This window comes from Medicago sativa, chromosome 7 (assembly GCF_051527215.1).
Source record: "Medicago sativa cultivar Bolivia chromosome 7, Bolivia_mono, whole genome shotgun sequence".
NCBI classification, from domain to species: domain Eukaryota; kingdom Viridiplantae; phylum Streptophyta; class Magnoliopsida; order Fabales; family Fabaceae; genus Medicago; species Medicago sativa.
Window position 1 is genome coordinate 68543133 of NC_140755.1, and position 17260 is coordinate 68560392.

General features: G+C 34.2%; 1 protein-coding gene across 1 annotated transcript; it reads right to left on the reverse strand.

Moving 5' to 3' along the window:
* Window positions 1-4230: 4230 nt before the first annotated feature.
* Window positions 4231-17260, reverse strand: LOC146908001 (GDSL esterase/lipase WDL1-like). Its single transcript, XM_085729208.1, has 8 exons — window positions 17191-17260; window positions 10342-10377; window positions 9093-9211; window positions 7957-8034; window positions 7111-7251; window positions 5224-5297; window positions 4997-5146; window positions 4231-4903 (listed from the first exon to the last, which is right to left on the reverse strand). The coding sequence occupies exons 1-8, from the start codon at window positions 17258-17260 to the stop codon at window positions 4687-4689; spliced, it is 885 nt and encodes a 294-aa protein (XP_085585334.1). The 3' UTR covers window positions 4231-4686.

Sequence of the window (17260 nt, forward strand, 5' to 3'; positions counted from 1 at the left end):
TTTTCTCGAAATTCATTTGGTGGTGACTTCCAATGCGAGCAAGGCTCTCAATCAACTTCTTTGAGGATATTAAGTATCTCTTTTACTACTATCTTGCTACCCTCAGATGTAAGATGAATTTCATCCCTATCAAAAACCACTTAAGCAAAGAATAAACACATTTGAAGTTTTTTCAATTAAGGGGCATATATGAGAGCAAATTTACGTGAAGCAAACATTTCCCCAATTATCCCTTTTTAGGTGATTATCGATTACTTAAAATCCTATTTTGCATACGTAATATTTATAAGTGAAAAACACATAGGTGAGATGGATTAATACAAGAAATATAATGTTATATAGAGCCATGTAAGAAGGGTACCATGTGTGAAAGAGTAGCACATGTGCGAAAGAGTAGCTCCCCAACCTTCATAATAACTATGTTGAATAATTGAAGAACCAAACAACACAAATTGAGGCCTCAGAGGAGTCATTGCTCCTTACACAGTATACACTATGACAAGGTTAAAGACTTATACTCCCTTCGGTCATTATTATAAGCAAAAATCAACTTTTTAGATTCATTTATTAAATGATGTATTTAGTCATTAATTTTTAACAACAATTATTTGTAGTTTGGTTGGTGTGCATATATTAAACTAAGGCAAATGCTAACATGTACTCTAAGAGCATATCCTAATGAATTTAAAATAAAAATAAATGTCTTAAAAGTTGTGCATTCAACTTTATTCAACTTTTTAAAGTCAACATTTTGTTCTCTATAAAAAATTCTAATTTTGAACTCCTTAACTTGTGCCCTAATATAGCAAGACCCTTAAACTAAAAGTATATAAGTTGGTCAATGACATTCTTAAGATTTTTGGGACATTGTTAAATTTGAAAGGGAGGCATGACTGGATAATCAATTTGTCCTTTTGGTCTTCAAGAGAGAAACAACCATAATTTGTTGGGTTTCAACTTCAAGGGTGAATGGTTAAGTCTCACATCACTTATGAATGGATAAAGTGTTTGATATATAAGAGTTGTGGCTTATATAAATAATATCTTGAAGTTTTGGGTGGATCTCTCTCTCTCTCTCTCTCTCTCTCTCTCTTGCGGTCTTGGAGTATTGGCTCGTTGTTGCTCCTCTTCTTAGGTTGACATTGTTGATGTTGGTTGAAGAAGTATCATGTTGCTTAGATTTATAAAGAAAGAGAGATACCAAGGTTACATATAGCTCTTACTCTTGGTTACAAAATGCACCAATCAAAAACACTTTAAACTTATCTAACTTTTTTCTTTTCTCTTATACTGTTATTTTAGAGTGTTGTGAGATGTAGTTACTTATTTGCTTTGGAGGGTGGTCTGAGAGTGTTTATGAGTAGTGTATGTGTTGTAAAAAAATTGTATATAGTGTTATTATATGGTTGTCATTAGACAATGATCATGGTTTTTCCTCCTGCTTTGGAGTTTTCGCTTTATGTGATTGTTATTTTATTTTCTTGATGTCGTTTTTTCCAACAACTGCTATTAAAGCTTTTGGTCCGGTCAAGGGATACGAGTTCTTAGTATTCTCTATGGTTGCAGCATTGTCTAATCTTTCCACAACAGAAAAGAAGACTTGTATTTTAAAAGTGTTGCAATCACAAGTTATGTTGTGAAGTTTGGCCAGAGTAAATTGTTGGACGAATCCATTTTGACTTGTAGAATTTTCAAGTCAAGGATATGTTAATACAATAGAGATTATACAAGGTCATGATTAGTATATGAACATTGATTGACATTGAAGCAAAGTGTTGCACCATAAGTTTTCAGCTTGATTTTTGACATGTGAAAAATCTTGGAGTAATTTAGCCTCAAGTGAAGTATAATACTCTAATGGAGGAGTATGATAGTTCTTCTTAACTAAAATTATCAATGAAGATAATGTGTAAAATTCTTGGAGTGATTTAGCTTCAAGTGACTATACTCTATATGGTGGAGTGAGATCATTCTTTTTTTAACTATGATTGTCAGTGACGACAAAGGAAACAAATGTATCATTTTCAATTAAGGTGAAGATTGTTGGAATTGGTTGAAAAATACATGTTGAAGAAATCCCACATTGCTTATAGTTGTAGAGGAAGATATATATATATAGGGTTTTGCTAGAAGCCACCCATGAAGGTGTCTTTTAGCAAGCCACACCTCAAGGTGTGATTTTCACTTTTTAGTTATAACTTTGCTAAAAGACGCCTTCATAAAAATTAGTTGGTGTCTTTTAGCAAATGCTCATAGAATAACTTGCTAAAAGACACCTTCATAAAAGGTGACTTCTAGCAAAACCTATATATATATATATATATATATATATATATATATATATATATATATATATATATATATATATATATATATAAGTTATTCTAGGGTCAAAACCCTTTAGTTATTTCTCTTATACTCTTGTTTTAGAGTGCTGTGAGATCTAGTTATATATTTACTTTGGAGGGTGTTGGTTTACTAGGGTCAAAAGGTGTTTGAGAGTAATCTATGTGTTATAAAAATTTGAATATAATGTATTCTATGTTATGTTCTTGTGCCTTGCATTCCTTTATTTTATTTATGCTAGTAAGCAATTTACTGCCCAACTTTTTTAAGTTTTTTTTTTTTTGACAAACTTTTTTAAGGTTTAAAGCTACTTTATAATTAAGGTAATATATAAAAACTTTAGAAATAAAGTTAAAGTTGTTTGACAATTTTAAATTTTTTCAACTTAAAATCTATCTTTAAACTAATAATTGTTTGTTGATATTTTTATAATTTCCATCAATTGAAACTCTTGATCATAAAAAACAAATTGAATATATTTTACTAGTTAAAGAAAAATTTATTAAAAAATAACAATCTTTTAAATGAACTTTATAATGATTCGATGATTTTTTTTTTTTTTTAGAAATAATGATCTTCTAAAACAAAATGAAGAAAAGATTATGAATTTTGCACAAGCGATAAATAAATAATCATAAAATTTTATCAAAATATTCGTGGCACAAATATTCGTCTCTGTGATTTGCATGAAAATCGAGATTGAAACTTCAATAAACAGTACACTCATCTTCCATCCATTTACCAAAATTGTATTCGTGGCATCACTATTGATTATGACACTAATGATAAACACATTTGGAGTGGTTCTCCTAATGGTATATACTCGGCTAGTCATAGGTATAAGTTGTAGCATAAAGATCCATCTCGACATTTGGCAACCACCGGTTGGAGTTGGATTTGGCGTTTATCAATTTTAGAAAATCTGAGGTATTTTTTGTTGGTTGGTGATGCATAGTAGTATTCCTACTAATGCCTTTAGAAGTTTACACCATCTTACTACTAATACTTCATGTTATAGATATGGTGCTGCTATTGAGAATGATATGCATACTCTTCATGATTACCCAAGCACAATGGCAATATAGAGGTACTTTTATCATATGCTTATCCCAACGATTTTTAAATGCAAAACTATCATATTTGGTTTAAACACCATGCTACTAGTGAAGCAGACATTTTTTTTCATTTTAACATGCTTTTAAATTTGGCAAACTAGAAACAAGATATATTTCAAAATGAGAAGAAGGATAATTGGGCATCAGTTAACACAATACTCTCTTATCATTATTCTATGGTCCATGCCCTCGGTCCCACTAACAAGCATCATGTTACTCGTCAATTCACTGGAATCTCCTCTGAAGGGAATATTAAAGTAAATGTGGACGGATCTTCTTTTGATAATCTTGGTAATGCAGGTTTTGGAGTCCTTTTGAGAAATGATAGAGGAATTTAGGTTCACGATTTTTTTTGGATCTTGTGGTAGAGCTTCAAATTTATTGGCTGAAATTTCGGCTATTTTGAGAAGGCTTCAGTTGGCTTGGGATCTTGAGTACCGATCTAACATAATGGAATCTGATTCCTGATCAGCTTTAGATCTGATTGCTGATTTTCATCCCCATGCAATTATAATCACCAATTTATTATTAATGAACATATAATATCAAAGACCCAACAATTGGCTCCATTAATCCAACACAAAATCAACTTTAATCACCCACATGCTGAAAAACCATGATAAAGTATTGCTCACCCCTCTACATTGAACATGATTTATTGAAGGCTACCATATTTCCTTAGGCATAACATTGAATCATGTAATTAAATCAATTTCCCTAAGGATTATATGAATTTGGAACAATATTTTTTTAACAAGCAAAAATGATATATATAATAATACAAACCGAGTTGGTTAATAAGCATAAGGAGTGCCAAGAAAACACGCAAGAAGTTTACAACAATTCAACAACAAATCGAGAAAAATATGCCGAAAAGAAAGAAAACATTACAAGGCGAAACCCATGCATAACAAAGGGTAGAGCCACCAACTATGATAATCAAAAGCAAAAGTATGGTTATTTGCTTTCAACCACCAAAAAGAGAATAACTTAACCTTGTCTAAAAATTGATGCACATGATCTTCCTTTTTATTAAAAATCCTTTTGTTCCTTTCCAAATAACCCACATGCTCGAGAACCAAACCAACAACATAGTATAACGAAGGGATTTGGAATAACCGCCTAACTAGACAAACTGAATCAAATGACCCGATAGACATGAAAAATCAGCTGAAGTTATACCTAACCATTCACGAATACGAGACTAAATAATGCCAGCAATATATCAAGGCCAATCTACATCTTCAGGGAAAGGTACATTGGAGAAATTAATAGTTGTCTTCATCCCATCAAGAGAAACCATATCATAAGGTGAATCTTCTTCAAATTCAGCTGGCATTAACTTCCAATATAGACTTGGTTCCCACTTTGCTTCTTTTATGACATTCAATATCTCCTTTGTTAATATTTCACTCCCCTCAATTGATAGATGAACTCCATCACTAAGAAATAATCAAACCACCTAATTAAATTATTATTGATAAACAAATTTGAAACATTTTAGTTTAGGTGTACACATATGAGACCATACTTACATGAAACAAACATCTCTCCAATCATGTCTTTTCTGAATTGCAAACCACATATCAATGGCCTTTATTTTCATCTCACGACACATATCCAAACATGCATCGGAATATATTCCACAATCTTCATTTGTTCTTATTGGTTGCCCAAATTCATTACTGAGCTCATTCAAACAATTTGTTAGTATAGATATATCACATAATAATTAGGAAATGAGAATATCAAAGGTTATTACATGTGGTGCTTCATTTGTGCCTCATTGATTGGAGGATTACTGAGAAATATAATATGAGTTTTCTGTGACAGGCTCTGTCAATCATTAGGAATTATGTTAAAATTAACATTCATAAATTTTTTTGAACAGTAAAAACAAAAATTTATATTTGATAATAAGAAGAAATAAAATATGAGATGAAAACTAAATTTTATACACAACGTACACAAGAATTTCATGAAGTATGAAACAATGCTTCAGTTTCTTTTGTATGCAATTGTGTCGTTTCAAAAGAAATTAATCAAATTAGAGTTGTAAAAAATATTACTAAAATAGGTTATATGATAATAACAATTAGTAAATAGGAAGATGAAACTCTAGTATGACTATTTTAACCATCAAATGATATTGACACAAAAATTTGACATCACGTTTTGAAATTAATTTGGATAGTTATTGAAGTATATATGTGATTAATTATGTTTAGAGGATTGTTAATGAATATAACAACCTATTGCATCTCAACAACCATCTATTGAACACAAATACACAATGAACTATGATTTCGATATTTTTTTTAAACTGGATATCCTATGTGCGCAACTGCATAGACTAATCCTTCAAGCCTTGTGAAACTTAAATGGACTGCAAACTCTTACTAAGAGTTTTAACCCTGTTGTATGTCTAAGGTTGGATTCGAATCTAGGACCTTGGCAAAGTTACAAGAGACATGTCATCTCTTTTAAACGCTCTTGTGTATTTTGAATATCATTAACTATATTTTTGGGTGTTCAAAATATACACATATTCATTAAACATTTCAATTGGGTTCTAATACACATGATTTTTGTGTTCAAATGTACACTTGAAAATTGTGGTAAATATCGTTTTAAGGTGTAGTTGCTTGTGATCGGTGGATAGTTAATGAGTTGTCACTTTTTTTTGTTGCTTAAATGCACTTTTGGTCCCCCTATTTTTAGAAAAATGATGTTTTGATCCCCCTATTTTAAAATCCAACTTCTTGGTCCCCCCAATTTTGAGTTTTCTTCATTTTTGGTCCCTCACTCCATTTTGAAGTTACTTTTGCTTATGTGGCGCACCTAGGTGGACAATTTTATTATACATGTCATTACTATTTTCTTAATTCAATAATAAACATTTTAAAACTAAAAACATTTCATTAAATCTTTTAAAAAAAATAATAAACATTCAATTAACCTAAAAATTTAATTGTGTTCATCATCTTCATTGTTGTTGTTCATCATATCCATCATCATCTTCATAAATAAACACAATTTTTCAAAATCACCCTCATCAACATGAATAAACTCAAACAAATCATAATCATTTAAAAAAAAAACCAAAACATCTTCAAAAATCAAAATCCCTAAATTCTCAATAAACCTTAATTTTTTCTTGAATTAAATTTTTAGGTTAATTGAATGTTTTTTTAAAAGATTAAATGAATTGTTTTTAGTTTTAAAATGTTTATTATTGAAATAAGAAAATAGTAATGACATGTATAATAAAATTGTCCACCTAGTGCGCCACATAAGCAAAAATAACTTCAAAACGGGTTGGGGGACCAAAAATGAAGAAAACTCAAAATTGGGGAATCAAAACTTCATTTTTTTAAATAGGGGGACCAAAAGTGCATTTAATTTTTTTTTTTTTTCAAATGGTCAAACATGGGCAAACTTACACACACTATGCACAGAGAAGTAGAGTATTGCAAGTATATGCCTCAGCATAACAAATATGTTGGTGCAACTGTCATTTAAGTCGGAGATTGAAATCTTATTATTATTTATTAATTATTAAATAAAAATAATTAATCGCGTATTTCAAATGTGTTAAACGTTTAAATTTATGTCAAAATTTGAAATCAAAATAACAATGTTCTTTTACCATTATATGGATAGCAATCTTCCTCATATTTTTTATGTATTCCTCCAATGGTACATGAGGACCAAGACCACTTGGATGTGGACGAAAAGAATCATTACCACCAAAGTAGACAATCACCAATGCTGGTTGTTCAGCGGCATTCTGTATTAGAGATGACCAGTAACAGGTTCACCAAAATCAAAATAATCACACTGTGGAAAACTAAATGTAAATATAAAAAACATAAAAACTTATGTATATGTTGCAAATCGTATTCATTAAGTTCGTACTTTTAATATTATGAAGAGTTATAGATTCTTCTCAATATGGCAATGCTACCTTTCTAAGCAGGTTCGAGATATTATGTAAATGATCACTTTCTAATATTATTAATTAGAGGAATGCTATTGTCAATCTCTCTTACACTCTCTTAAAGTGCAGGTAAAGAACCGGTAGCCGAGAAAACATTTTAAAATATGGATGACTTGGCCCAACCAAAGAGAGGGTGGTAATGAGAGAGTGCTTGAGCGGCTGACCGTAGCACTCCTCTATTAATTAATGGAGAAGGTATAAAGGTTTAATTCAACATTTCGTCTAAAATATAGCAATTTTTGTCCCATTATTTTAGAGTGGTTGTGGTCTCTAATAAGTTTCCTTTTTTGCAATAAAGGGGTCTCCTTCTACTATTTTTGTCACGATTTTACTATTTTAGACAACTAAAATGGGAAGAAAAAAAAATTAGGAAACCACTTTATTGCAAAAGGAAAACAATATAAAAAATCAAAATCGCCCGTAGAAAAGTAAGGATCAAAATGACTATTACAATACTTGTAGAACTATAATGTTCAACATGCATATGTTCAATACCTTAGGAAATATTTTATCCAAAACTTGCAGAGCATGCCTCGAATTCCAAGCGGCATATCCCCGCAAAACTATATCAGCCTACATCAAATATGTTAGGTCTTCCAAAAAAATTGTGAGAGTGATATAAGTTTTATAATTTCTAATATTTGCCTATATATGTGATTATCTAAAATCTTAGGCAATATTTAGTTATAAGTGAAAAAATTTAAAGTACAACTTATATTTTGAAAGACCGAAGAGACTTTTGATATTCTAGAACGTAAATTTGAACTCGTTTTTTTTCTCATTTGGTGTGTGATCTTGGTCACTAGACTCTTTTATTTCGAGAAGGTACATTACCAATAAAACGTTACGGTATTAATAATCAGAGGAAGAAATAATAATACCTACCTTACAAGCAGTGGCGGAGCCCTTCATGGGCTGAGGTGGGCCACGGCCCACCCCCAAAAATTAAAAAATCAACGATTATAGGTTTACTTTGCGAGATTTTATACAATTTTGTGTCGGTTTTAGGTTTCGGTTGATCCAAATTCCCGTAAAGTGGTGTAGTGACTCACCCAAAAAATTTAAATAATTCAATTATAGGTCTATTTTGCGAGATTTTATACAATTTTATGTCGATTTTAGGTTTTGGTTGATCCAAAAATAAAACTCCTTTACGCGGTAAATTTGCACATGAAATAATTGGTCACTTGAATGGATAAAAAATTATTTGGCCCACCCCCAGAATATTTTCTAGCTCCGCCACTGCTTACGAGCATACAAGCGAGCAAGAGTAGCTCCCCAACCTTCATAGTAACTGTATTGAACAATTGATGAACCAAACAACACAAATTTAGGCCTCGTTAGTGCTCCCCAAAGTGAGCAATGGACCTCTTTATTGCTCCCCAACCTTCACATTAATATGATTGTATTGAACAATGGAAGAACACAAACATACAAATGATGTCGACACTCTGGTATGTTCACAAAAAAAAAAACACTCTAGTATAAAGGAAATGGATTCTTTATCTTTACTTTTTTTTTTATTTTTAAATTTTGATGATTTTCGTGTATTTAGTAGAGAGTTCGATGATTAAAATAAATTAATTAGATGGGAGCGAATGATTGTTCAAGATAGATAGAGAGAAAGTTACCAGAGAGAGAGGATTGAAAGGTAGATAATATGCATCCCATAACTTCTGAGTTGAAATAGTTTTCTCTATCTTCTCAATGTTAATTATGATCAGATGGTGTATTGTTTTGAAGAGAAGCACTGCATGAGTTCAAGGAAGATAAATGGATTCATATACTTAAGGCACTAAGATGAGAAAGTCAACGACTTGTTCGAATACAAAGCTCAGATCTTCCTGTTTCTATACAACCAAACAGGCGACACCCATTAAACAGAATCAATGAATTAAACAAATGTAATGTATCTTTCTTGATCATATTTGTTACCATCGACTTTCTGCCATCATAGGAATGATTTCCTCGTATCAGTGGTGCCGTCTGAGGGAAACTCGTTTTCCTCATATGTTTTTCCTTTCAAATTATCAAAACTAACAAAAGAACTTCGAAAACGTCCAATCTCTAGAATGGCTACCGGTGCAAAATAAAATAAAAATCAGGAGGAAAGTCCATATGCGGGCCTCCATCTTTCGAAGTTGTACCAGCCACTATCCCCAAAATGGACGAAATGCTAAACAACATCATTCAAATCGCAAGAAGAAGGTGTTCGATGAGCATAATCTCCGTCTTCCCCGAATGGAGGAACACCGAGAAGAAGGAGAAATGGTTGGACGTCGTCGCGGTCGTTCCCCCACATCTCAGCCCTAACGAAGGAGGAGGAGGTTTATCCGTGAGAGAACAAGGTCCCCGTGACACTCAAGTTGAAGAATCGAGAAGGTCCCCATGACCAAAGTACCAAACGAAGGGTAAAAATTGGCGGTCACGTTCCTCATCTCAAGAGAACGAAGAATGTGTTCTTTGAGGTGTGTTCACGAGGAGGATCCAAGAATCATGCAATCAAGTAGGTTTACGAAAGCTTCCACAGATGGAACCATACAACGGAACCACATATCCAAATGAATACATTGAAAACATTGAAGTCATCCTCGAGTATCATAACGTTCGAGGAGCGGTCAAATATAGGCTCTTTGCACGATGCCACAAATGGGAGCCTTGAAATTATGCAAAAGCTTGAGAGAAGAGTCCATCGACTCTTGGGAGGAACTATGTATACAATTCACTACCCATTTCACTACATCGAGTAGGCAACCCAAGAAGGTTGCGACCTTGAAAGCTATCATCCAAGGAAAGAGAGAGCATGTTCGAGACTACATTGAAAGGTTCAACAAAGAAGTTGTACAAATCCAAAGAGTGGACAAGAAAACGAAGTTGTACCTGTTGAAAAGGGGTCTCCAACCAGGAACCGATTTCCTCAAAGCTGTAAGATAGCTAAGACTAAAACTTTATTTTCATGAAACATGAAAAGCACATAGGGAAAAGCTGCACAAAGCAAGAAAATTACCTAACGATGCAAAATTATATTGCTGCCACTGGATCACGATATTTCAGCCATATTGCTTTGAGTCACAATAAACTTCACAACTTAACTGCAGGAAATACATCATAATAAATTGCGAAAGAGAAATCAAATGAACAAACATGCAAATTGATATGTCGAGAATTAACGATATGCCACTATATCCACCAACTTGCATTGAAACTGTACCTACAAAGTCATAGTATCAGACCGTGGGAATGTTACGAGTAAATTTTGTGCGGTAACCTTACGGGTTGGTGACTTATGGTTACTTTGGCGGTATAATTGACCGATTTAGTGTACATTTGTGAGCAGTGTCCCGTAAATTCAAGACCTTTTCTATTTAATTTAGAATTTTTCTAGTCACATCTCATATATTTTTGGTTACACCTAAATTTATTTAAAATTTACAATAATATCAAAATTACCCTTTTACATAATTTTTTTTTAAAATCTTGATCTATTGTTACTCTAAACTTTCACCTACAATCATAAATATTCAATCAATTCCAATGAAAGATTAAAGAGTGATCAAAACGTCTTTCATTCATAGTCTATTTATTGCATATAGGTAAGTGATTTTTTTTTTCAATGATGCTGAGTTTCTATTTTTTTTCTTATTGTTCAACGTGCTGATATGTTATGCACTCTACAAGCGACGAGTATTTGATGTTGCACCACGTGTTAACGTTAATCAAATTTAAGTAAACATTCATTTAAAGGTTGACGTTAACATAAATTCAGTTTAAGTAGATACATGTAAACTGAGTTTACATGTACTCACTTAAAATAAGATTAAGTAGAATGATTAAACAAAGTTGACGAGGTTAGCGCAAATTTCAGTTAAATATGTACACTTAAATTCAGTTTACATGACCTATTTAAACTGAATTTTTTATACACGTTTTTTTTTTTGGTTCAATACACGTTTTAATTTTTATGTACAAGCTATATTTACCTGTCAAATCTAATATCTTTATTTATTGAGAAAATAAATTTTAACACCATTAAGGTAGGACAACATATTCATACTGTACATGTTCTTTTTGCTTCTTTTTAATAATGCTTTTCACCTAGATTTGCGTGCAATGCATGATTTTGGAAGGCAACATAGGGTGTTGATACCCGCGCCGTCTCCGGTACATAAGAGCCATTTGGGTGAATTGTAACACCCATACTAGACGTATCTAGAATGTCTAGCACGTGCGTTAAGTTTAGTATTGGATACATTAAAAATTTACAACAATACAACTACGAATGAATATATATACAACCAAATGCGTTCGTACATAATAATACAACTCAACTTTACTAAAGTATAATAGATACATCCTCGAATATCCATCTCATCCTGCAGCGGGTACGAACGAACACTTGTCGCATCATCCATTCGGCTACTAGCTTGCTAATCCAACCTGTTTATCTGAAACAAAAAGGATTGGGATGAGACATAATGTCTCAGTGAGTTCCCCTAAATCCTAGGCTATAGGTAACCTCAGGGGAAACCTACGGTCACCACGTGTCTAAAATACAACCTGACGGTTGATTATACGTGTGTGGGGACTTGCATACTTAGACGGTCGTGCATACTAGGGCCGTCATAGTCTCATCTCACTTGTTATAGGCTTCTCTTCCTATATGTGTCATGGCGGTCGAGGGGAATCTAAAACCGCAACGCCAAGAATACTCTCTACGTATCGAGGCCTAAACATACTATAATCATGACACAATTCTAAACCGGACGATTAGGGGAAACCTAAGATCGTCTTCGGTATATCTTTATCTATTTGCTCTAGTGCATAATACGATGTTTCTAACAACGTATCTTCTCTTGCTATCATTCTAGTTTTGACGATCTACGTCTATGTTCTACTATTCTTGAAGATCTACGTCAAGGCTCTACTGTTCTTGACGATATACGCCAAGGCTCTATGACATAACATAAATATATCTAATAAATATGCATAGTCAAGTTCATTCATAAAGTTAGCGTTTAACAATCAAACATTATCTGAGTTCATTTTACGGAAAGCCTCGAGTGGAGTAACCCCGAGCGCAATCCCTATCTATCCGGTGGAAACCTATCTAAGGTATAACCAACGGCACTCCTGCAGTGACGTGCGGGATCCTTACGGCTAACCCCGTTTCACCTAATGGAAACCCCTTGCACCAACCTAGTGTGGACACAAGAGACACGACCACTACCTCTTTCTTACTAAGTGACATGCGGGTTCCTTACGGCTAACCCCGTTTCACCTAATGGAAACCCCTTGAGCCAACCTAATGTGGTCTCAAGAGACATGGCACCTTTAACTTAATGTCTTGGTCTATAAATGCATGAGTACTAAATCTATACACTATATTTCTTTTACCTCGGATGCCTATACGATCCGACTAGAGGTAAACTATATGCTTGCTTAGCTTGCTATGTGAAGAGATGTCTAATCAATTCACGTCTTGCCATACTCGTATGGCTCCCTAGTTCCTATACGAAGAGAATACTCTATATCACTTCGTATCTAATCAAGCATACTACTCATGCCTAGCATTCTATTCCTTACTAACTATTCTAGTTCTTGACAAGCTATGTCAAGGCTCTACGTTCATGCCCTTACTTGATTCATCACTACCCGAGTAATATCGGCTTACTCTCTCTTGATTCACTCTTGCCATTCTTGTTAAGATTGCCATGATTTTCATTTCAAGAATCGTTTGATGTTATGTGCATTGCCTAGATGTTGTTTTGGAGTTATAAAGTTATAAAACGTTGAAATAAAAGCTTCGGAATGCGCCACGGTCCCTGAATTGGGCCAACAGGCCAAAGCAAGTTGGCCAAGTCCAGAGAGCTGCGCTAATAGCTCAGCTGGGGCGTGGCTCATCCTGTCAATTTCGCTATTAGCGTAGATTTCGCTAATAGCGTGGTTCATCCTGAAGAATTTCGCTATTAGCGTAGATTTCGCTAATAGCGTGGTTCTTCGGGTCTGAGGTACAAAATTTCCAGTTTTTGACCCAAAACTCATCCTAATGGTTCCTGCAATGCACCAAAACATCCAGCAACATATATATACATTTCTAAACATCTTTCATGGCAAACTAACAAGTAATCAACAAGAATTTATCAAAAGTACATTAAGGTTCTAAACCTCTCATAAACATAATTCACTACTTTCTAGCATGAATTTACACAACCAAGTGAAGGTAAACTATCTATGGAACTCACCAAAACATGTTTCTTGCAATTCCTCAAGCATCAAGTTCAAACCCTAGCTTTTGGCTTCATCCTTGATTCTTGCCTTTTCCACCAAACCATGCTTAAATCCCTTCCTCTACTTGTTTCTTGCTTGCTAAACCATGCTTGATCATGTATTGAAGAAGTTTGGATGACTTATAGAGGAGAGGGAGGCGCAATTCTTAGAGAGAAGGGGGAGAGAAAGGTTTTCCAAAACCTAGAGAGAGAAGTGAAATGGGAAAATGAATATTTTGGCCCCAAAAACACTTATATACTCCCTTGTGCAAGTTTACTTAAATGCCCTTCGTCTTGGTCGCGCTTAACCTGACACTGATACATAAACCCCTGCTTGACTGATATTTCATAAAAACATTCTTCCGTCGTACTTGACGTTCTGTAACACTTAATATCTGATATCTAGTTCATACATGACTTATGCCATTAATAGACATTTCCATGAATATTTGTCCTCTGACGCGTCTGATGGGTAATATTCCGTTACTGATAAGCGGGATATTACACTCTACCCCCCTTAAAGAAATTTCGTCCTCGAAATTTAGAAATCATCTATCAATCACAGTAACTAAAATCTATTTCCTTTGGTTTCTGCTAAATGATATCTGATCAAAACCACTCTAGGAAGGTTGAAGAATACTTTTCTCAATAAAGCATGCAATTTATCCTCTTTCTTATTCTGCATATGATTGAATATGGTCTCTTCAATCTTACTATCTTTATCAAAATCACAGAACTGTCTGAGAACATAGTGATTAAAACTAACTTTTGTTATAAGAGGATTGCTTGTCTCGGATCTATTCCTTCTCTGCTTAGCATGAACTCTGCATCTACGTAACTTTTCTCTATCTGAATCACTCAGGATTTGCCTTTAAACTGGAGTTCTACTGATATCCAGGTTTGCCCTGCAGTGCTTACGTGTGTCTAACACATCTTCCATGTATACATCTTATCATGCATACATAATCTGTTTTACCGCACATTGCGATTTATGCCACTTACTGTTGCTACTTATCTTGATGATTCTACTCATCTCTAATCATAGTCTTATGAAACCTTTCTATCTCTTCGTAATCTCCCTGTACTGCAATTCATGGGTAACTTGTCTAGCTTGGCATGAAGAAGTGAACTCAACTACACTGATTCATCTGACAATCTATTAACCTGTCTGGCGGTTCACATACTCTTGAAACTTTCTACTAAGTCCTTTTGCACTTGCATTGAACACTCTTAGCACAAATCTGTGCATCCCGTATGACACTAATATCACATGGGTCTTGTCATTCATTCATAAAAACTGTATCTTCTAGTATTGGCATACTTTCTAGCACCATTGTTTGTTAGTTAATAACGATACTCATTCTAGCTTTTGTTTCTAAGAGTTTCTAAACTTTGGTACATAGGTTCTTGGAACGAATAATTTCTTGACTAAAAGAAAATATCATTTTGAAACCAAATCTGGAATGGTACCGCAGAACCACAGGACGAGTCTCTTTATTTTGAAAAAGGTTTTACATCTCGCTCCAAACTTGTCTCTAACAAGGTGGTCCTGAAGTATATACGTCTTAAGTGAGCCTGCTCGCTTATGACGCGTCTCATTAGTTTCAACAATGTGAAATTTCATGTATTTTAAAACATCGTTACCAAGTTCCTTAATACCAATCTTAACTTTAAAAGTCATAAAATCATGGCTTAGCACCATTCTAGAAAGTATCGTTATCATTTAACAAGTATGGTATAAGAGGGTATGTACTTCGTCAGGCATAACTCATAAATCGTACTCCATTAACATAGCACATACTCTTTCTGGCTAACCAACAACTCTTCTGCGCATTCGGCATCACCAAATTGGCAACCCGATTAATTCGTCTGTGTAACTCTAGTCTTTCTCATCTTACCTGAGTGAAGATGCTTTCTTTAAACTTTCACTTTAATCAATACTAGCTGCGTAAGCATCTATACTTACTTACATAACGAGAACTCCTCGCTTTCCACATAATACTTCTCACTAAAGCTGCATTGCTATCCTGAACTTCTTCACGAAGTTTCTTACTACCAATTTTCCATGTTCCATGGCTACTGCTCGCAACTTAAGTAATTAACTTCCGTTGCGCTACTCTGATTTCCACCGGTTGACCTCAACCAATACTCTGATCCGTTGAGACGAGGGAAATTTTATTCTTTTTCTATTATCACCTCAATATCTGTTTGAACTCTGCTCGATACTTCTATGTTGCATGCTACTTTGCAACCTCGTTCTACTCTTTGCTGGTAAGATTGAATCTCAAGGAAACTTACCTCTGGACATATCAATGTCACACTTATTCTTATTCCTGAGCAACTTAACTCAAGGAGCACATCTTTGCAATTACATAACTACTATTCCATGAGGCGCTCTTACAACCTCCCATGGTAGACTAATCTTGCACTCGGACACACTTCCTTATGCATCTAACATTGGAGCTCTGAATCTCGCATACTATGTTTTGCTCAATCCTTCCTATGCTTGCTCGTTAATTTTTCTTTCTAAGAAAATTTCGTAAATTAGCACACGGGTCATTGACGTTGATGATTTACAACTATATATAAAACATATACTGAATCTAGGTCCCAGTCGTTACTCTAAAATCCCAGGATGAGTTGATAACACGTATGTGTCGTCAAATCTTAGTCCTAGTGAGTTTAGCCCAAACTACGCGAGTCGTAACAAACCGGTACCTACCAAAATTTCATTTTGAATTTCAAAAATGTCAACTTCAATCACCCATATGCGTATGTCTTTCTAAAATCATGTAACTTTACAACTTAGCATCCTAACGAGCCTTCGCAAGTTCATCAAGCAAAACATAGATTCGAGGGGTACTCATAACTTCGCGAAATCCAACATCCTTGTGATTTCGTATGACTCTGCTCCACTTTAACCCCTTACTTTATGCCTTCACATCTGTGACTTCCATTCTAGATACTGGTGCCTCTAAACTCTTGATCCAAACTCATTCTCATTTCTTGACACATTAACTTCCAAAGTCACGTTAAACCGAATCGATCTTCGTTGATGGTTGCCCATGCCTTTTTCCCTTTTTGAAAACTTTAGGGGGGTGATATGCATTCGTCACTCAATATATAAAAAAAAAAACAATTTCTCATCGCATAAAAGATGGTGAAGACAACTCTCCAATAGTCACTGCATTCCCTGGAGACGAACTGAAAATTTCGCTCCGGGTTCGCTATTGATGAGTTTCTTCAGCTCAATTTTTCAAAACATACTTTGCATAAATATATTTTTTTTTCTCAAGTAAATCAATGCACATCAGTCATTCCCAAAATCTAAAATATATTCTACTACATATGCATGGCAAGCATCAACCTAATTCGATACAATTCTCGGCACTTTAGAAACTGATGCTTCATTCCTGATAACCTAAAACTTTCACTGAATCCTTTTCTACTACGAGTAGCTTACTCTCTGCGTTACCGCTTAACGTAGCTTCCCGAACACTAGAACCTTGTTCACTTCGAACATTCAAGTCCAT

Bases quoted from the DNA above. Each gene is read 5' to 3' on its own strand.
- LOC146908001 (XM_085729208.1), bottom strand. From the start codon at position 17,260: ATGGACTTGAATGTTCGAAGTGAACAAGGTTCTAGTGTTCGGGAAGCT. The intron at 8,035-9,092 runs GTAACTTTCTCT...TATTTGATGTAG, and splicing joins CTTTCAATCCTCTCTCTCTG to GCTGATATAGTTTTGCGGGG. The intron at 5,147-5,223 runs GTAATAACCTTT...GAATGAGCTCAG, and splicing joins GCACAAATGAAGCACCACAT to TAATGAATTTGGGCAACCAA.